Source organism: Manacus vitellinus, unplaced genomic scaffold (assembly GCF_001715985.3).
Source record: "Manacus vitellinus isolate BGI_N305 unplaced genomic scaffold, ASM171598v3 scaffold_46_pilon, whole genome shotgun sequence".
NCBI lineage: Eukaryota > Metazoa > Chordata > Aves > Passeriformes > Pipridae > Manacus > Manacus vitellinus.
The window spans coordinates 4,128,382-4,148,820 of record NW_021940578.1 but is presented as its reverse complement, the minus strand read 5'-3'; the positions used below and the strand labels follow the sequence as shown (position 1 = coordinate 4,148,820).

General features: G+C 46.3%; 3 protein-coding genes across 7 annotated transcripts in view; all 3 read left to right on the top strand.

Moving 5' to 3' along the window:
* Positions 1-8,036, top strand: part of KIF1B (kinesin family member 1B) — an 81,033-nt gene extending 72,997 nt beyond the window's left edge. For all 5 annotated transcript variants that reach the window (XM_008928723.3, XM_008928722.3, XM_018079408.2 and 2 more), the window contains 5 exons: positions 174-295; positions 1,053-1,202; positions 1,683-1,875; positions 2,451-2,569; positions 3,411-8,036. In XM_008928723.3, the coding sequence (XP_008926971.1) occupies positions 174-295; positions 1,053-1,202; positions 1,683-1,875; positions 2,451-2,569; positions 3,411-3,453 (627 nt within the window). In that variant the 3' untranslated portion in view covers positions 3,454-8,036. The remainder of the gene's footprint in view (positions 1-173; positions 296-1,052; positions 1,203-1,682; positions 1,876-2,450; positions 2,570-3,410) is intronic.
* Positions 8,037-9,459: 1,423 nt separating this feature from the next.
* PGD (phosphogluconate dehydrogenase) lies at positions 9,460-19,607 on the top strand. The gene is made up of 13 exons (XM_018079410.2): positions 9,460-9,514; positions 10,663-10,738; positions 11,153-11,332; positions 11,469-11,534; positions 12,631-12,749; positions 13,748-13,817; positions 14,177-14,311; positions 14,824-15,013; positions 16,552-16,682; positions 17,174-17,307; positions 17,646-17,745; positions 18,621-18,743; positions 19,296-19,607. Exons 1-13 carry the CDS (start codon positions 9,507-9,509, stop codon positions 19,413-19,415), a joined length of 1,452 nt encoding a protein of 483 aa, XP_017934899.1. The 5' UTR covers positions 9,460-9,506; the 3' UTR covers positions 19,416-19,607.
* A 227-nt stretch (positions 19,608-19,834) lies between these two features.
* LOC103765461 (centromere protein S) overlaps positions 19,835-20,439 on the top strand; it is a 3,141-nt gene continuing 2,536 nt past the window's right edge. Inside the window, exons 1-2 of the mRNA XM_029962398.1 lie at positions 19,835-19,845; positions 20,380-20,433. Of these exons, the coding sequence (XP_029818258.1) occupies positions 19,835-19,845; positions 20,380-20,433 (65 nt within the window). The remainder of the gene's footprint in view (positions 19,846-20,379; positions 20,434-20,439) is intronic.

The following is a 20,439-nucleotide window of genomic DNA, read 5'->3' as shown; positions in this document are numbered from 1 at the left end:
AAGTTGTATTTTATTTATTTATTTATAGTTGTGTGCAAAAATTTGACAACTGAGTAGGGCAATGGCTGATGGAAATACCTTTGTGTTGTCTGAGCTGAGTGTTCAGCCAGGGCTGAGCCCCAGCTGCAAACCCAGCTCTGTTTGACCCTTTGTCCCTGTGTTTGTCCCCGGAGCTGTCGGATATTTCTCCCATCGGGCGGGACCCGTCCGTGTCCAGTTTCAGCAGTGCAACCCTCACCCCTTCATCTACCTGCCCTTCTCTGGTGGATTCCAGATGCAACTCGATTGATCAGAAGTAAGTGTGGTGCATTAGTAGGAAAACATCACTTTTCAGTGCTTCACAAATCTCTTTGCTGTGTTTCCTGATATTTTTTCTCCTCTTTTCTTCCTTCTCCCTACTTTGAAATATTTCTCTCTACAGCCCCCTTGCCTTACTCCTCCAGTCCCTCTGCACAGTTATTTTTCCCCATTCTGAAGTGGTTTTTTTCCCTTTGTGCTGGAGGAACACTCAGATGCTTGTCATTCCAGTGACCAGTGCATCTGCAGTGAGCAGAATCCACAAGTTGTTTCAGAGGTCTGTTACGAAGATCTACTAATAACAACCCAAACAAACCAGTTTGGCCACTACTCTCTGTTTATCTTTCTCAGCTGTATCTGTAGCAGATATTTTTGATTGAATTTGGAACAACTACTTAGTGAAAGACGTTTAATTTGTACCTTCTCAGTTTAACATCCCTGAGGGGAGGAGTGCTGATGAAACACTTTTTACATCAAAGATGTGTACCTGTGTTGTGACTGTGTTAGCAGGAGGAACATGGGAAAAGTAGTGGGGAAACAGCTTACTTGCAGTTATTATAAATTTTATTCCACAGATATCAAGGAAAAATGCTATTTGATGTTGTGCAAAAGGATCCCAATGTCTTTCCAAAATTCTGGGCTGGAGGATGAAACTCCTAAGACAGGCTGGGCTGTAAATGCACTTTAAAATTCCATTGTCACATTCAGTTGCTTTGTTGGGATTGACTTTTTCCTTCTCCACTTTTTTTGTAAAGGACACCAGAAGCAAATTCTCGTGCCTCCAGTCCCTGTCATGAGGTGGAACAGTTCCAGATAATTCCTGCAGTAGAAACTTCCTATCTTGCCAGAGCTGGAAAGAATGAGTTCCTAAACCTCGTTCCTGATATTGAGGAAATCAGACCAGGGTAAGTTTTTTATTGTTGTGGCTTCCCCAGAGCTGTCACAGGGGCTTTTTGAGGTTTGTAGGTTCTATATCCCGTTTGAGGAGGGAAAATTAACAGGTGATAGCAGAGCTGCAGAGCCCTGTGTGGTGGAGGCAGGGCTGGGGAAGGTTGTGTTGATGTTTGATCTCTGCAGCTTTCGTTCTCAGCATCTTCTTAAAGAACAGGATTTCCAGTGGCTTAAATATGATGTTTGTTAGCATCAAACTGTGGCTGAAGTTCACTTAGAGATCTGTAGGGTCCTTCTTTCTGTCAGACTTCTGCATAGTTATTGAAGACACAGTTCAGCTTGTAACAGCAGAACTTTTCTGAACACTGTTGCAGACAAAGCGTGTTAAAGACCAAGTGTCTTACACAGTGTTTTGCAGTTAACAGGGATACTCAGTAGGTGCCTAATTTAGGGAAAAATCTCCTCCTGTTAATATGTGGGGATTTTTTTTCCAGCTCTGTGGTCTCCAAGAAAGGATACCTCCACTTCAAGGAGCCTCTCTCCACCTCCTGGGCCAAGCACTTCGTGGTGGTTCGCCGTCCCTATGTTTTTATTTACAACAGTGACAAAGACCCTGTAGAAAGAGGAATCATCAACTTATCCACAGCCCAGGTGGAATACAGTGAGGATCAGCAGGCAATGGTAAAGGTCAGTCTGAGAGCTGTTTTTTGTTTACCCATAAAGCAGGAACGTTACAGGCAGTGGTGGATCCATAACATCAGGTGTGTCATCTCTGGTCCAAGCAAAATGCATCTGGGAGGATGTCTGGGATCTGATGATTCTGCCCACAGAGTTCCCAGTTTGTTCAGGGTTTCTTGTGTTTTGGACACAGCCAGAGACTGAACCTGACTGCTCTTACACATCAGATCAGCTTTTAGGGGATGTGTTGGTACCATCACCCCGTATTTGGTTTTTGCATCTTCCTTTGTGTGGTGTTCTGCCATTGTGTGTTTTGTTTATTTAAAGAAAAACCCCACAAAACAACACGCACAAACATCCTGCAAGGTACCAAATGAACTTTACTGCTCCATCAAAGTCCACACTCATGAGTTAAAACATTGTTTTGTAGAAGTCAATGGCTAATAATATTCTGGACATGAGCAGTGAAACTTAAAAGAAAGCCCTTAGGCCTTGTAGGGTTTAGGAACGAGGCAGAGAGAGGAATTGTGCATCAGCTTCTGTGCTTTTAGACTTCAGTATTTAAATTGTTTTCCATCTTCCAGACACCCAACACCTTTGGAGTGTGCACAAAGCACCGTGGGGTCCTGCTGCAGGCCATCAACGACAAGGACATGAACGACTGGTTATATGCCTTCAATCCTCTCCTGGCTGGCACAATTCGGTGAGAGGCACCTGGGGCAGGCAGGGAGAGGAGCAGGAGGGCAGGGAGAGGAGCAGGAGGGCAGGGAGAGGAGCAGGAGGGCAGGGAGAGGAGCAGGAGGGCAGGGAGAGGAGCAGGAGGGCAGGGAGAGGCTCAGACCAGGAGCAGAGGGTTGGTCATGGAGTTTAATCTTGTTCTGAAGAATCTGATGAGTTGGGGGAGCTGAAGAAGGGAAGAAGGGAGGCAACCCCCCTGCCCCAAACAATCAGGAAACCAAGCACCCTGTGTTTCAGGAGCTACAGGGGCTGCTGCTTCTTTGGCTTGTGATGTTTTAACAGCCACACTTTGAACTTGGGTGGAATGCTGCACTTGGAGGCCACCATTGTCATTTTACAGATTTATAAAGCCTCTGCCTGCCTCTCTGCCTTTTTAGGTTCTTGATGATGAGCTAAAGCAGAAATTCTCATTTCCTTCCCTTTTCTGAGCTTCTCTAGCAGGCTTCCCATTAACACAGGTCCCAGGCAGCCCCTGCTTGCTGCAGAGATCTTACTACATTGCAGTAACCCTTCTTTCAGTAAAAAAAGAAAAAAAATTAAAAACTAAGCTGTCACAGCATCAAATAATTTCTGAACAGTGTAGCCCTTAGAAGATTCTGCCTCCCTTTAAAGGAGCACAACAGAGGAGTGAGAATTTTTTCTCATCACAGCCCTGGGTATGGTTCACTTTCTTGCCATGGGGAGCAAACCAGGACTGTACAAAAAGATTTAAAAAAAAAAAAAAAGTTGGGCAAACTGTGGGGAGGAGGGTGGAAAAATAAACTTCCAGAATTCACCAACTGCTTTTTCCCTTCTTCCCTGTGCAGGTCAAAACTGGCTCGAAGGCGCACGGGCCAGATGAAGTACTGAGTCCATGTAATGTTCTCATCTGTCCCCTGCCTCACCTCCTGGTAGATGGTGTTACCTCTCATTTTCTCTTTGTGATTCTTGACAGTTTCTCTTGTATGTAATCCTGTGGCTTAACATCCCCCACCTGCCCCACTCCTTCAGCACATTTTCTAGGTATTCTAACCCTACCTTGTTTCTTTTCACCTGTACCAGAACTGTACTAGTAGCATGTGGCCAAACAAAAAGAGAAAGAAAAAAAAAAATCAAAAAAAAAAAGGAGTGATTATGCACGACTCAAAAAAAGAAAAAAAAATTATTTATTTTTTGTTATAACAATTGTTTTTCCCATTTCAACTGACCTTTTGGTGTCTGTCCCACTGTCTGTTGTTGTCTGTCTGGACTGCTGCAGAGTTTTCATTCAATTTGGGACTTGGCAGTGGTCATTGGTTCCCTCAGGGCAAAGTTCCAATGCCAGGGAAAGATAAATTCTTCAATGTAGACATTACCCAGCCAGGAACTGCAATAGCTCCTCAGGCTTTCTGGATCCAGCCTCTAATTTCAACTCTGTTGAGAGCTGATATTGGACAAATCTATCTGGGCAGACTGGAGTTTGGACTTTTTGAGTTTCCAGGGTCCAACAGGCAAAGGGGATGAGCTGGAAAAAGACAGGGAACAAACCAGGAAGGACTGGCCAGGAAAATCTGCCTTGAAGCTCCTGCTGTGGGGTTGCAGGTGAACAGTGCTTGGCTTTAACTCTCACCCAAAGGAGTTGCCACCAACACTCCCCTGCCTCTGAGCTGATGTGAGGAGGAATAGATCCCGTGGCTGAAATAGTACATAAAATCCCCAAAATGTCAGATGCTCAGCCTGGTATTTGGCAGATGGAGAGTGTTAAATGGGAAGGGAACTGTGGTTGTTCCCTGGAGCAGGAGATCACCATGGAGGGCAGGTCTCCTCTTGCTGCTCCTGGTCCTGACTCTGGAGTTCTGCAGGAACAGTTCTCACCTCTCTGGGAAGAGGTTTAGGGCTGTCACTGGTGTGTCAGGGTTGGCTGCTCTGGGGCATTGTTCCAGAAGGCCTGTTTGTGCATCCCTGAGTGATGCTCAGGTGTCACCCCACCTGTCCATGGGGAGCATCCTCGGCCTAGGAAACACTTCCCAGGCAGCCCCAGCACTTGCAGTTTTCTCCAGGGAGCAGCAGGACACTTTCAGTTCCTTTTGCAATAACTGTCACACGTCTCCTAATTTCCTTGCTGCAGTTTTCATCAGCTGAACCCCACTAGTTAATTTGAGCTTCAGAGTTAGTCCTTCCTGGAGGACAGATGAAGTGGATCCTGGTCCTGGTCAGTGGAGTGTCAGAACTGGCTTCTTGGACATCAGCTGGGTGGTGTCAGTTCCTGACCTACAGTTTGAAGTTCTCCTTGTGGCCAAAGCTTTGGCCTTTGCCCCAAGAAAGGAAAGCAGAAGGAATTTCCTCTCTCTGCCAGGTTTTCAGGGAGGTTGGGGGGTGTGTGTTCTACTGTGTTTCAGACTGCTGTGTTCTACTTCCCTGGGCACTGGTAGGGCTCTGATCCTGGGGAATGGGCAGGAATGTCATTGGGAGGTTCCAGCCCCTCAAGGGAGAGGTAAAAGGGGGTTGTTCCACTATTCCAGCAGGCACATCTTGGCACACTCCAGCTCCAGAGGGTCATTTGGATTCAGGTCATGCCTCAGCCGGTCATGCCATGCCATGGGAATTCTGTGGGACTGGAATCCACTGAGCAAGGTTTTGGCTTTCTGGGGTTCTCATTGTTCAGTCAAGTGCTCTGCACAGTGAGAGCTCCTAAAGCAGGGGTGGCAAAGGAGCAGGGAGAGGAGTCTGCCTCTTGCTAGGACATATCCTTCTATCCCTCGAGAGAGTTCTCAAGCTAAATCACCCTCTCCTGCTGCCTCTGTGGTGCTCAGATTTGTTTCAGAACTGGAAGCCAGAGCGAGGGAGCATCCTGGGGGCCCAGGAGCACGACAGGGATGGTTTTGTGGTTTGTGTGTTGGTTTTTTTTTTTATTATTTTATTTTTCCCTTCTGTTTTTTGTCTTGTTTAACTGTGTGTGACTCTAAATACAGTGATGATATTCCTTTGTTATGCAATGATGATAAAGCACTTCCAGTGTGTGGATAAGACTCTTTGTCCTGCAGGAGGGCTCCTCACACTGGAGCTAAGCTGATCTCAAGAATTAGGTTAATTCTAAGCATTAAGTTATTGCTGCCATCACCACTGTTTATGATGGAAGTGGAACCAGTTTGAGGAGGCAGAGTGATTTAGGTGGTGGTAGGTTGTGACACACTGAGAGCATTTTAACTTTTATCTTTTTCTTTTTTTAACTAGAAGAAAACTAGTTTGCTAAGTCTTTGCTTTGGATAAGCCAGAGAATGAACTAAGTGGATATAGGCATTGCATGGAATCATGATTAAGGGATCTTCCTTAAAAGCAGGAAGAGACAGATGCTTATTTTATGCAGAGCTGGAAGTGTTACAGCCGTGTTGCATAAATGTCTCTCTTCTGTCTAAAAACCACAAGCAGCTTCTGGTGACTTGATGTCTGTGTGGACAACAGATCATCAGAAGAGCAAAATTCTCTTTTTAAGCATCAGTATCTCTTAAAGCTGCATAATTTGTGACAAAATAGGTCCTGTTGTGTGGAGTTCAAATGGGCATTACTGTTTTCTAGTCTGGCATAAAGGCAAACAAAGTTTTTTTCCAATTACTGAATCCTGCTCTGAGGCATTTGAGTTTCCCTACTTAGAGCTGGATTGAAATCAATCCAAGTTTTCTCTGAAAAGATAACAAAGCAAAAAAAACACAAACCTGAATTTCCATCCACTTCCAGGCTTAGCCCAGCATGTTAGAAATTTCTCTTTGGAAACAGAGCAAGAAGGGGAAAATGTGCTGATTTGCCTTCTCCTGACACTTCTAAGCCCTCTCTTGGTTACCTGCTGTGTGTGTGTGGAGTCCCAGAGTCAAACAGCTCTTGGGACTCGGCCTCTGGAGATGAGGCATCTGCTGTGGGCCTGCCAGCCCAGAGAGCACACACAGAGCGAGCCTGGAGGGCTTTCCTGGGGAGAACCAGAGTGAAACTAGGCTGGGCTTGGGGCTTTGGGTTCTTCTCTAAAAGGAAGGAGAAAATTACCCTTTTTGTCCATTGAAAATGATGTTGAATCTTCCTGAATAGTTTAAAACTAAGCTAAACCTCCTATACTGTATTTTAGAAATGCACTTTAAGTACCTTTTTAAAGAAGATTCCCTCTATTCTGGGATGCAGAAGGGAAGGGAGTCCTCTTTCCACACTGCTGAAAAAGGGTTTTTCTGATCAATGGCTAATAATCCTGATTACTAATTAGCAAGGTATTTCAAAGCAAAGACTTTACTTTTTGCTGCTTGTTATCTAATTTACAGGGATTTAATTTTATGTAATGTATTGTATATTTATACATCTGTAATTAATTGCACATTAGATAAGGAAGAGGATTAGCTTCAGTCTAACACCCACTGGTACCATACAATCAACTAATAACTGCCTGTGCACGTGCATCTGTCTGGTTCTCCTGCACAGCCTGAGTTGGTGGGAGTTTGTGCTGTGGTGGGTGTTTCTGTGGAAGGTGCAGCTGCTGAACCTGCTGCTGGAAGGAGGGAGGATCCTGCTGCTGCTCGGGAAGGGTCTGGGAATGTCCCTTGGGCCGGGTGTGTGTCCCATCTCCACACTGAAGTTCCTCACCCCGGTCGTGGCCTGGCTGTGCTGTCTGTAGCAGGAATGTATTAACTTTGTGCTTCCTTGTTTAAAAAACCATCAGCTGTTCAAGAGCAGGACTGACTTTTCTTTTGTTCAGAAGGCCATTTATGCGTTCTGCGTATTCGAAACCAAAACGAGTCCAACACCAAGGAGGTGGTTGTGTCCAATGTCATTGGGAACAGGTTGTAAATTGCCAGGATCAGCTGTGGATTCGGAAAACTGGGGGGATGGAGCTCCTAAATCTTCAGTTTTAATGCTGCCAAGTGAATGGCCTGACCCTGAACAGTGCTGAACTACCCCGTGCTTTCCTGGGGGCCAGGACTGGAAGCAGAGGGAGTCTCAGGTGATCAGCACTCCCCAGGATCAGGCCTTTAATTTTCCACTCTGCTTGTCCACACTTCATGTGCAGTTGGTTATGGCTCCCGAATTCGGACATCAGACATGCTGTTCACTGAACACATCCCTTGGCATGGCAGTGCCCGTGTCCCTGTCCATCTCTGTACACAAGGTATACAAGGTATATGCTGTATAAGTGGCCTTCTCGAACAAATCTCTTTGCAAACTGATTTCATCCCAGCGAAGGAGTGTATCAGCAACACTGTACATTAATTTCAGGTTTTCATTTTCTTATTTTATTTTGTAAATATATCCGATATTTGGAGCTTGAGTATACAAAATGTAAATATAGTTCATGTATTTGTACTAATTCTGATCCATTTGCTGTATAGCCTTAGGTGTGCAATGCAGATATCTAACTGTGTATGGTAACCTTGCACCACTGAATTGTTAGTGAACGAGGTGAAACAATAAAGGTACAACCAGTGCATTAGCAGGTAAAATGTGTGCTCCTTTCATCATGATTTAATTACTGGTATCTTAGGTTGGTTACTTGTTTTCTAAACCTGTCCTGAACAAGCTGATGCTTTCGTGAGATTTGTCTCAGCTGTTCTTGAGAAAGATGGGAGGCTCTGCCTGTCCTCCCTCATCCTTTCCTCTCTGCTGTGTTACACAGAATCTTGAAGGACTTTTTGGATGCTTTCAAAAGATTTTTTGGCTTGAAGGAGGAATTCAGCTTGTCCCAGATGCCAGTATTGAACTTGCTTATCTGGGGGGACAGTTAAAAATGAGAGGAAGTGTGTGAAATCAAACCACCCCAACACAACAGCAAAGTCATTTGAGGCACCAGCTCTGTGAATAAAGATGTGTCAGGGAATCCCTGTGGATCGTTCCTGTCTTGGTCTGAAGGTGGAATGTTCTTAAAAGTCATGGACAGGACATTCCCAAAGCATTTAAGTGCCACCAGACCAGGTCAAACAGCTCTCAAAACTTTAACTCAGGTACATGATGACAAAACCCCTTTATCAGGCTGCTGCCACATCTATTCTTTGTCTGCAAAGCTCTTCTTTGCTGCTGTTGCTGATGCCTTATTTCTTTCCAGGTAGGCACTTGAGTAACTTCTGACCTTTTTGTGGTGGCTCCTCCTACAGCAAAATAAACACGTCAGAGGAGCTGCTCTCTCTTTCACTGCCTCCTGATCCATTAATGCCCAAAATTAAGGTGAACCAAAAACCTGATGGGTCAGTTTGTTTAGAAAATAATTAATAGAAACCAAACTAAACACGCGGCAGGTGTCCTTGCCTGTCGCGGAGCAAAGGTCCAGCAGGAGCTTCCTCCTCTCACAGTTACTGCAACCTCACTGCTCACAGAGGGGCAGGTTTTTCAAGTTTTCCCTAAATTCCAGGACACCTGAAGACAAATGGGTGGCGGCGATACGCGAGGGGCTGACTGCAGCCTGGGACGATGTTCAACAGCGGAATTTTAAGCCCATTAATAATAATTAAAGGCCAGAAAAGACAAATGCGCAGCTCTCAGGGGTTTGCTGCGGTCCCCGGGTATCGCTGCGGGCAGAGGCACAGCGAAGGCATCGGGCAGCTGCGGGCGCGGCTCTCGGGGCTCCTGCGGCCTCGGGAGCGTCGATGGCCGGGGGACATACGCGACAGCGCGGGACAGTGCGGGGACATCACGGGGGCAGCGCGGGGACATGCGGGACCCGACCCTCCGCTGAGCCCCGCCCGGCCCGGGCGGCGCCGCCCCCGCCGCTGCCCCTTTAAGGGGCGTGGCACCCGCGGCCATCGCCCATGGGCGTGGGGCGGGGCCCGCCGGACGGGCCAATGGGCGCGCTCGGCTCCGCCCCGCCCCGCTCGCGCGCTGAGGGGGGACCCGGCGCGCGCCCGCAGGCCGAGCCCAGGAGAGCCCCGAGAGAGCCGAGAGGGAGTCCTGGAGCCGCCGCCCTCAGCGGCCGGCAAGCCATGGCCGAGTGAGTGCGGCGGAGAGGCGGGGGACAGTGCTGAAACTGCCTCGTTGGCGCTGCGAGGCGAGGGTGCCCCCTGTTCGCTGAGGCAGGCGGGGGTCTCTCCGGCCGCTGCCCGGGGACTTGTGCCCCAGTCGTGGGGCCGGGGCGGCGGGTGCTGCCGTGGGCCCCTCTGTCCTGCGTGGAGGGTGCCGCGGAGGGCCCGGAGGGGAGAGGGAAGGGGCGGACGGGGCCTTGGAGGGGCTGAGAGACCGCGGAGGCGCCGCGCGGTGTCCGGGAGGCTGTTGGCAGGGCCGGGGAGCGGCCGCTGCCCGAGTCGTGGCTGTGGAGCAGGGAAGTTGTGAGCCCGGGCCCCGAGGGGCAGGTTGGGCTCCCCTGCATGGGCCTCCAGCAGAATGTCCCGTTCTCCTCGTTTTCTGTGCTCACCCCAAATCATTTGGCGTTGCGGAAGCAAAAACATGATGCAACGTGCAGGCACGGTGTTGTGGTGCAGCGTCTGTTCTTTGTGGAGCTGTGATAGAGCTGGATCCATCAGTGACGTGTTAGAGCCGCTCGCTTTACTCCCTGCCTGTAGTGCAGTGTTTTGGATTGCTTTTCCTGCTCATCCGACTGCGTCTTGGTGGTTGGGAATAAATCTCGGTGACTTGAGACAAGCTGTGTGTTCTGCACTCCGACCGGGAGCCACAAGGATCTGCAGCCTCCTCACGAGGGGCAGCTCCGATCTCTGCTCTGGTGACAGTGACGGGACCTGAAATGACCTGCAGTTGTGTCAGGGCGGGGTCAGGTTGGATCTCAGGAAAAGGTCCTTCCCCCAGAGGGTGGTTGGCACTGAACAGGCTCCCCAGGCTCTGGTCACGGCCCCAAGGCTGCCAGAGCTCCGGGAGTGTTTGGACAATGCTCTCAGGGACAGGAGGGGATTGTTGGGGTAGCAGGGCCAGGAGTTGAACTCAAAGATCCTTGGGGATCTCTTCCAACTTGGGATATTCTGTGATTCTATGATCTCTTGCAGTAATAGCTGCCAGAATCAACTCAGACTGTGTTCGTTAGGGAGGGGAGGGCTGGCCTGGTCAGAACAGCCTGGCAGAGGTGTGGATGCTGCTGCTGGATCACTGCTAATGAGACTCACCTGGCGTTTTTGCTCTTCCACGTTCCAGAGCTGACATTGCTTTGATTGGACTGGCCGTGATGGGTCAGAACCTGATTTTGAACATGAACGACCACGGCTTCGTGGTAAGTGAAGGAAATGTTGTTCAGAAAAGCTGACTCAGTAGCACTTGGGATTGGAGCTGAGCATTTTGTGGATGCTTTTTCCATCCTTGTGTTGTTTCCTCCTTTTAGTTGTAACCTGTGCTGCCCTTTGTCCCGTTTCCAGGGAAGAGCAGTGGTGCAGGCCTGTACTCAGCTGGCACCTGATATGTTAGTTATGCATGACTTTTCCTGAAGTTTGCCTTGGGCTTGGCCCTTAACCACAGCTTCCCAAGGCACTTGCAAAGACATGCTCAGGTCCATCCCTGTTCTGTGCCTGTGGGGAAGGTGGAACTGGGAGAGCACAGGATGCTGAACCTTGCTTGTATAATTTGTAGTCCGAGCTAAAGTAACTGTTCTGTTGGCAGCTTTTATTACCATGTTTCCTTGCTCCCCCAGGTGTGTGCTTTTAACAGGACAGTTTCCAAAGTGGATGACTTCCTGGCCAATGAGGCCAAAGGAACCAAAGTGATTGGAGCTCACAGCCTGGAGGAGATGGTCTCCAAGCTGAAGAAGCCCCGTCGCATTATCCTCCTGGTGAAGGCTGGAAGTGCCGTGGATGACTTCATCAAGAAACTGGTGAGGCAAACATTCCTTCTACCTGTGACTTCTTGCTGTCTTTTGGAGGAGTTTCCTCTGAATGTTCTCAATTATTCATCATTAATTAAAGGTTGAATGCGTGGAGAAAATCAAAGTGCTGATTTATTTTTGGCAGGTGCCCTTGCTGGAGACTGGGGACATCATCATTGATGGTGGGAATTCTGAGTACAGAGATACCACGGTAAGGCTGTTTCCTACCCAAAGTAAATGGATAAAATACACATGATTCTTTCTCCTCTGATCATCAGAATAGTCAGTTGAAAGGATGCCATCACCCTCCTGCTCAGGAAAAGCCAAACTGAATTATTTCTGCAAAATTAGATCATGCAGCCTGTTGAAAAGTGATTGTTGCAGTAGCTAAGGACTGCTCTAAAAGAATATTTTGTAGAAGTCGCCCAAATCATCGAGTGTTTTTATTGACATCTTTTAAAGAGTGAAGGCCTTTAGAAAATTTCCTGTTAAAATCTTAAGGAGGTTTCAGGGAGATTTATAAGCCTAAGGGTCTTTGTGGATTTGTTGTTACTTTTCAGTCCTACATGATCACAGGACAATCCAGGCAGACAGAACTGCTGGTTTGGCTGTCTTGGTTAGTGGGAGCAGCAGAGTAATTATCTGCTTGTGATCAGGCTGTAGCTCTAGAAGTTATAGAAGCTACGTTAGCATATCTGGGATGCTCACAGGAAAATCCTGCATTCAGACTGGTATTTCTAAATCTTTATAAGGGGTGCTGGTGTTCATCTTTCTGCTTTGACATCCTGATCTTGGATAAGTGAGTTGGCCATGCCAGAACAAAAAACAGGTACTCAGTGAGGACTAATCCTTGGGGAGCTTGCAGCTCTCCTTAGGGGTCTCAGCCTGTGCCTCTCTCCCACTCAGAGGGAATTATTTGCCCTTATGTTGTCCATGCTTCCCCCTGCACTCTGCAGTGAGCTCTGCAATTCCCCCTTGGGCCTAATCTGCCTCCCCCACATCTTTGCACACAGCATGTGTCACCTGACACTTAATTCTGAGCCTTCTCCAGCCTCAGTGCTGCTCTTTTCTGTCTGGTGCTTAAGGACTTGTTTTCTCAGGGAGTCCCTTTTGCAAGATCCACGTCAAAGCCACAGGAAGTTTTCTAAGGCTCACTTTGGTGTGTGTACAGGCTTTCTCTAAGGCTGGCTGCTAACCTGTCCAAAGCAGAATTGAAAACCTAATTTTAGGTCTGAATTGGTAACCTTTGTTTGCAAGGCTCTGGTGTTAAACAAAATCAAATAATGCTGCTCTGCTCTTTGTTCCAGAGACGCTGTAAGGAGCTCCAGGCAAAGGGCATCTTATTTGTGGGAAGTGGTGTCAGTGGTGGGGAGGAGGGTGCCAGATATGGACCTTCACTCATGCCAGGAGGAGCCAAAGAAGCCTGGTAAGCGTGAGCTACTATGTTTCTTCTTCAGAATGGTGTGCAATAATCATCTATTCACAATGAGAGCCGAGGGAGGGCAGGAGCAGGGTGTGGGTGTGGAGGGAACAAGATATGTTACCATCTCACTTCCTCAAGGCTCAAGATTTCTCAACCTAGCTGGGGTCATGGGGCAATGCTGAGCCTTCATGGCAGGCAGAACAGAGGCAGGTTTTTCTTCCAGGACTCCACAGGACCTACAGAAATCTGAAGGGAGGAAGGAATTTTGCTTAAATGTTAAACAAGTACTATTTCATGTTTATTTTTTTCTTTTGAGGCCCTGTACACTTGGGAAGTTGCTAACCATGAATCAGGCAGCAGCAAAAGTCCCTATAGTGACACATTATAAAAGGAGACTTTAGGACATGTTTGTACTGATTATTGAGTACATTTATCTGCAAGTTCCTGCATGCTGCTGTGCTCTTTTGTACTCTGCTGCTGTGAAGAACTGTACATCAATGCTCATATTAGACTTTATGCCTGGGTGCCCATTCTCTCTGTAAATGTAGAAAGAAAAGGTGTGTCCAGGCTTTGCCTGAGCTTTAGAATCTCTGGAGTCCCTGTCTGTTTGCATTAGTGTTTCATACCTGTGTCAACCTGTTCAAATTTGGTGGCACAAAGCCATCCACAAGAGTGATCTGCTACCCAATCATCTTTTTGCAATGAACAGCTCAGTAAGGACAGCTTCTGGTTTTGGAGGGAGAAGATATTTGGGCTCCTTTAAGTGCATTAGGCTTGTCTGCACAGTGTAATATCTTGCAAAAACTGTCTAGTTGCAGAAAACATATATTTAATTGGCATTGCTGCATGGTGGGCTATCAACCTGCCAGATGCCCTCAGCCCAGGCTGCCTTTGGGCAGGTCACAGAAGGAGGCATCTGATCCATACTGGTGAATATTGGTTTTGTCTCTTGGGGTGTCTGTGTCCCTGCCTGTCTGCTGAGCTGTATTGTTTCTCCACAGGCCCCACATCAAGACCATATTCCAGAGCATTGCTGCTAAAGTGGGATCTGGGGAGCCTTGTTGTGAGTGGGTAAATATTCATTTGGTACTGGCTTAACCTGGGGTCACATGCCCACTTAGGTAGCTTGGCTGCTGAAGCTCGTGGATGTTTGTCCATAATAAACCCAGTGCCATCAGTGGTTGATTTTGTGGTGGACTGGGCTCATTTCCAATCTGCCATCTCTGATAACTCACACCATGCCGTGGGAAGGCAAAGTTTTATGGCTGGGTCATGTGCTGGGGCAGCTGAAGGGACCTGTGACCCACTGGTTTCAGTTAACACTGGCTTTGCTTCCTTCCTTTAGGCCAAAGGAAGCCACAGGCAGGTATCAGACTCTGGGATTAGTGCCCATGCTGTTGCTGATGGGATTTCTGGATGTTTCCTGACAGGTGGGAGATGAAGGTGCTGGACATTTTGTGAAGATGGTGCACAATGGGATTGAATATGGAGACATGCAGCTGATCTGTGAGGCCTACCACCTCATGAAGGATGTGGTGGGCATGGAGCACGATGAGATGGCAAAGGTGATCTGCAGTTTTTAGTGTCTTGCCCTTTTTTGTGCCATGGTGGTTGTCTGCCCCTGGTGAGGGGCTGGGCTTGGGTGAAGCTGCTGCACGTGCATGAAGGGAATTTTTCTGACATGCCTCCTGCAAGGGCAGTGCACAATATTCCTGAACTTCCCATGAGGTAGGGAGCAGCAAGCACATACAGCTGAATGTTTATAGGAGTTGTCTAAACTCTCCCACTCTCTGCTGATTTCTCCCCAGAAAGCATGTTCTTGTGTAGAGATAGGACTTACCTTGCCTGAAAAGAGCTAGTGAAACATTGAGCATTGTAATCAAACAGGCAAAATGCATACATAAATCAATAAATCAGTTGATGTATATTGTAGATATAGCAGATTGGGGTGTGTATATATATATGTGTATATATGTCTATGTATATATATATGTATATATGTGTGTGGGTGTATGTATATGTATGGGTGTATATATATATGTATGTATGTACAAGCACATTTCTTCCCCTTTTCCAGGTGTTTCAGGAATGGAATAAGACAGAGCTGGACTCTTTCCTGATTGAAATCACAGCCAATATTCTCAAATTCAAAGACAGTGATGGCAAGTACCTCCTCCCCAAGATCAGGGACAGCGCGGGACAGAAGGGCACAGGGAAGTGGACAGCCATCTCTGCCCTGGAATACGGAGTCCCTGTCACACTCATAGGTAACTGTTCCTCCATCTGCCTTCATCCTTCCTGCTGCAGGTTCCACATCCCAGTAAGGAGGTTTTTCTAGATGTAGCTGTTGCAGCCTTTCTGCCCTGGCTACTGGTTTTGTCTGAGGGGCTTGTTTTTACCTTGTTCCTTAAATGGTGGCAGTACTGTTGTCACACCTGTGTCTGTGGTGTCCCCACAGCGCTGTGAGGACTCGGGGACAGGTGAACATGAAGTGCTGTGCTGGGAGTGTTGTAACACAGGAGCTGTAATACATCTGCAACACCTTTACAGTGCCCTAATACCACTGGTCTGGTGTGGGCTTCCTGTTGGGTAATTAAATGACTCAACAGGTTCTTTGCTCTCAGAATTGCTTTCATTTTCATGCTTTCTCTACTTCTTTTTCCTTTTCCTTGGCTGGTCCAGTCCTGAAGATAAGAAAGATTATATCCAGTAGCTAAAAAAGAGTAACTACAGTGTAGCTATCAGAGGAACATGGCTGCATTCCAACAACCAAACAACTTCCGTAGATGATTTTAATACTCTACTGCCGCCCTAGTCTTTCAGTTCTCGGCTTGAAACAGTATTTCTTTCTTGTGCTGTTAGTATTGTGCTCTTTGGGGTTCTTGCAAAGATCGAGGGTGGGGGAGGCACTCCCTGATTAGTGCTGTGCAGTGCCAGGGAGCATGGTTGGGTAACCATGGGCTGATGGGGAAGTGTGTGCCAGAGCCCTTGTGCAAACGTGGCACTCTCAGGGCAGTTGCTCTGTGTGGTTTTACTACATAAGCATGACTTGCAAACTTCTGCCTGTAAGAGCAGTCATGCTACTCCTGCTTTTCCCTGATTTTCCCACCCCGCTGCTCCTCCCCAGTGTAGAAGGAAGTTTTTTCAGAAATGGAAAGGAGCCAGTTCTGATTTAGGCGTGATATGCTAATCCTGCTGCAGGGAGGATCCAGAGTCTTGTGAAAATATTACTTCTTCTTCTTTTTTTGTTGTTGTTGGTTTGATTTTTGGTGTGTGTGGTTTTTTTTTTCTTTGATAATTCATGGCTAACTTAAAAGGTGAAACAAAGGTACAGTATGAAGACTTGCTTGCTTTCCTTCTGTCAGATTCTGAAAGGAAAACTTTTTCTTTTTTCTCCTATTTTACAATGCTGTCATCAGTTGCAAATAAATACTACTTAAACCAGCATGATTAGGAATTGACTGAGCCAGATCAAGAGACTGTCATTCAGGCTTTCTCTCTATGAGCTGAAAGTACTCCTGTGCTACCTCCTTAGCCCTGACAGATGACATTTAGTAACCTGCTTAGTGATGTTATAAAACTTTATGGGCTTCTGAACACTAGTGTTGGGGCATCCCAGATTTATGAATCTTATTTTCTCCTATTTTGATTTATTTTGATTTATTTTGATTTTCACTGCCCATGTGCCTGTGTTTCACTGTGTCTGTGGCTCATGTCAGTGACACTCACTGTGTTCTTGAGTCTCTCAGACACTGGCAGTGATACTCAGCTTTCTAATGATCTCCCTTTCCTGCCGTGCCCAAAGGTGAAGCTGTGTTTGCACGGTGCCTGTCTTCCCTCAAGGATGAGAGAGTGCAGGCCAGTAAGCTGCTGGAAGGGCCCAAAATGACTCAGTTCAGTGGGAACAAGAAGGCCTTCCTGGAGGACATCCGCAAGGTGAGTCCCTGTGCTGGGCCAGAGCTGCCCACCAGAGCAGGGCTGGGGTGCTGTGAGCCTGGGGAGGAGCTCTTGTGTTTATATTTCATAACAGTTGGTTCCTGGTTTCAGCCCTGTGCACTGGCTAGTGATGTCCACAAAGCACAGTGTGACCTATTCCTGACCAAAGAATAGTCCTGAGGGAATTCAAGTCTCCCCACAGTGGGCAGTGGTCACTACCTGGGGTGCAGAGGTCATAATTCATGCACAGGAGCTTTTCCACCCCTCAGCACTCCTGTCTTTGCAATGGGTACTGACCTCTTGATATCTCTCTCTGCCGAGACCAAGCTTTCCAACAACTAGAAAGGATATTTTGGTTCTCAGATAGCTGGAATGTGTCAACTGTGCTCATCCTTGTTGAGATGTGGACTAAACAGAATATGTAGACTGTGAAGTTTCTAGTTCAGCTTTGTGGGACTTCTCTTGGAATGTGACTTTGGATTTTTTTTTAGGCCCTGTATGCTTCCAAGATTATCTCCTATGCTCAAGGCTTCATGCTGCTGAGACAAGCAGCCAAAGAATTCGGCTGGACGCTGAATTATGGTGCCATTGCACTGATGTGGAGGGGAGGCTGCATCATCAGGAGGTAATTAAGATGAGGAGGTAACCTGGTTGCTGAGGGGAGAAGAGCAGGCAGTTTAGTTTATGTGGTGCTTGGCTGACAAGCCTGGAGATTTCCTTGGAAAATCCATGGAGTTACTCTGCTGATGAGGTCCTGAGAGGCTGTTTCTCTACAGAGACAGACTAAAAGTTACCAGATGAACCCTCTGTTCTGGTGGCTTAGAAAATCTGCTGCAGATTTTCTTTGGTCTTTGTAATGTTTGGAATCTGAGTCTGGCTGAGTGAAATTTTGGCACTGTAAGTTTTGGATTCTGGGCCTTTGTTGAAAGCTGTGAAATTTATTCCTGGTTTACTTCTGCCTAGTGTGTTCCTGGGAAAAATCAAAGATGCTTTTGATCGAAACCCTGACCTCCAGAATTTGCTGCTGGATGATTTCTTTAAGACAGCTGTTCAAAACTGTCAGGTGAGTTCCAAGGAAAGGAGAGCACAGAAACAATAATTTCAGCCAGGACTGTCATGGTTCTTCTCTTTGATACTGCCCCAGCTATGACTGGGAACTGAAGGTTTCCATTTTACTGTTATAGAAGAGCCTTAGGCAATAGCAATTCAGAAGGACCACAATATGAGGGAAGAATGCCTGGCCTGTATGAACATTCTCATCACTGCCCTGTGCACTTGGATTTCTGTTCCAGTACCATTGTTTGCTGTAGCCCCAAAACAACAGTGTTCCAAACCCGCTGTTCTTTGGGCCTGGGTCTGTCCAAACAGTGTCCTGATTTGGATGGAGCTGACAGGCAGAATTAAAACCAGATTATCTGGCCAACAAAGAAGTCATATATTATCATTAATAACTCTTGTAACTGAATCTAAATATTTCATGCAAGTTACTGGATCAGATGAACAGTTGTACCAGGGATTATCCACATGTCTGTCCGAAGTATCACACTGACCTCTTATGCCCCTGGGCAAGCTTTGTCCTCAGCTTGGTGAGAGGTCCTGGAAGTGCCTCAATGTTTGCTCAGAACATTCCCTGCTGGGTTTGTGCTTTTGGGATGTTCTGATCATGTTTATGTGAAAGAACAGCATCCTTGCTTGAGGCTGTGGTTTGAGTTCATGCCTCAACTCTTCTCATCTTGTTATTAACTCTTATCTTACTTACCATAAACAGGTCGACCTGTTTATGTAAAATCAGGAATCTACTGCTGATTTGCACAGACCTGGTTATTAGATTTCATAGAATGTGAAATAGCACACAGTGCCTATGCCTGCACATACCTCTGAGCAAGCACTGATTAGTTTCTTTTTTCTTTATTTCCCCCCTCTTCTCCTCTCTCCCAGGATTCCTGGCGCCGTGTGATCAGTACTGGAGTACAGATTGGAATCCCTATGCCCTGCTTCACCACTGCACTTTCTTTTTACGATGGATACAGGCATGAGGTACTGCCTGCTAACCTGATTCAGGTGGGTACTGAAGTAGCTCTTCTGGCTACTGAAATATTATTATGTTATTTAAGCACTGCTTTAAAGGCCTCGGTGGCAGTATGTCCTAATCATTCACAGTATAGATTGCCTCGTGTTTGTTACACTTGAAATACACCTGAATATCAATAAAATACTTAGAGATATCTGGATAAAGAACACCAGAGATACTGGTGTAGCAGTGCCCAGCATGTGTTAGTGTCCCATCTGTGAACCAAGGGGAGTGATATCTTTGAATCAAAATGCTTTGTAGAGAAGTATCTTTGAATGTTTGCATGTATAAGTGCTTGCTTTTTAGATTAGTACCAAGCAGAAGTAATATAGTTATGTTTCTACAGAACTCATAATTACTAGATATTAATAAATGTTTCATTGCAGTGATTTTTCTAATAATGAGACAATAAATTTGAATGTTATGATACTGAAGTCAGATCTTTTTTCTAGTATTCCTATAGTTGAGTATCAGTAGGTGCAACTTGTAGTCCTCATGTGACTGTGCTATTGATGTGTCTGTTTTGTGTGTTCTTGTTCCAGGCTCAGCGGGATTACTTTGGTGCACACACATACGAATTATTATCGAAGCCGGGGGTATTTATCCACACTAACTGGACAGGCCATGGAGGAAATGTGTCCTCTTCTTCCTACAATGTCTAATGGAAATCCTTCCACTTGAAGCCAAAATACTGTAGATCTCAGATAATTCTCCTAGAAATCACTTTTTACTGTGCTAGAACTTGTGTTTGGACACTTTTGTAATAACTTGTGGGTATATTTCATATATATATATATGTATATCTCAATATAAATATCATATAAGAAAGCTAAATAAATTTAGTTATAAATGTATTGAGGTTTTTTTTTTTTTCAGTACTGCTGGCCAGAATATCTTTGTGCAGTATTTAATAGACTACAGTTTATAATTACAGCATTTTTATTGTATTGTAGTGCATAAAGTCCTAGCGATCAAGGCAGAGATGAACTGGAGTTCAGTTATTTCTGAGGTGGAGAGTGTCAGACAGCACAGTAATGCTACACAAGGTCCTAGGGAGGCAAAGGCCTTTTTTTACATTGCCATGGTTTATTTGTAACGGGCAGTAGCTTAATTCTTACAGATTTAATTCCTGGGTGTTCACACTGTGAGCTCTCCGTGCTCTCTGTGAGAGGGTGAAGGGTGGGATGGATCATGGAGAAACGGGAACGATATTCCTGTCACCAAACCATTCTCCAACATCTGTTATTCCTAGATTTAAGCTCTGGCATAAACCTTTGGCCTAGCTGTGTGCTTGCAGTTTTTACCCCAAATCTCCCTGATTCTTTGCCTCTTCTTCCCAGGGGGCAATTAAAAATACCCACAGTTGGCTCTGTTTTATATCCCCTCCCTGCAATGCTACTGCCAGTCATCTCCAGGACTTCTGAAAATTCACCTGGATGTCTGAACCTTTCGTTTTTCCCTCAGAAGTGTTGAACCTTCCCTTTCAAGTGTTAAATTTTGTGCTGCGCGCTGATTTTTTGTAGCACTTTTTTTTTTCTCCATTTATTTCTGCTAAGGCAGCTACTTATTATCGAATATCTCTATACGGCAAAATACGACTTTCAATTTCAATCAACTTTTCTGCAGAGCACGCAGTAATATTCGGGATTTCCGCGAGATAAACGAGTGTGGCGGGTGCCGGTGAGC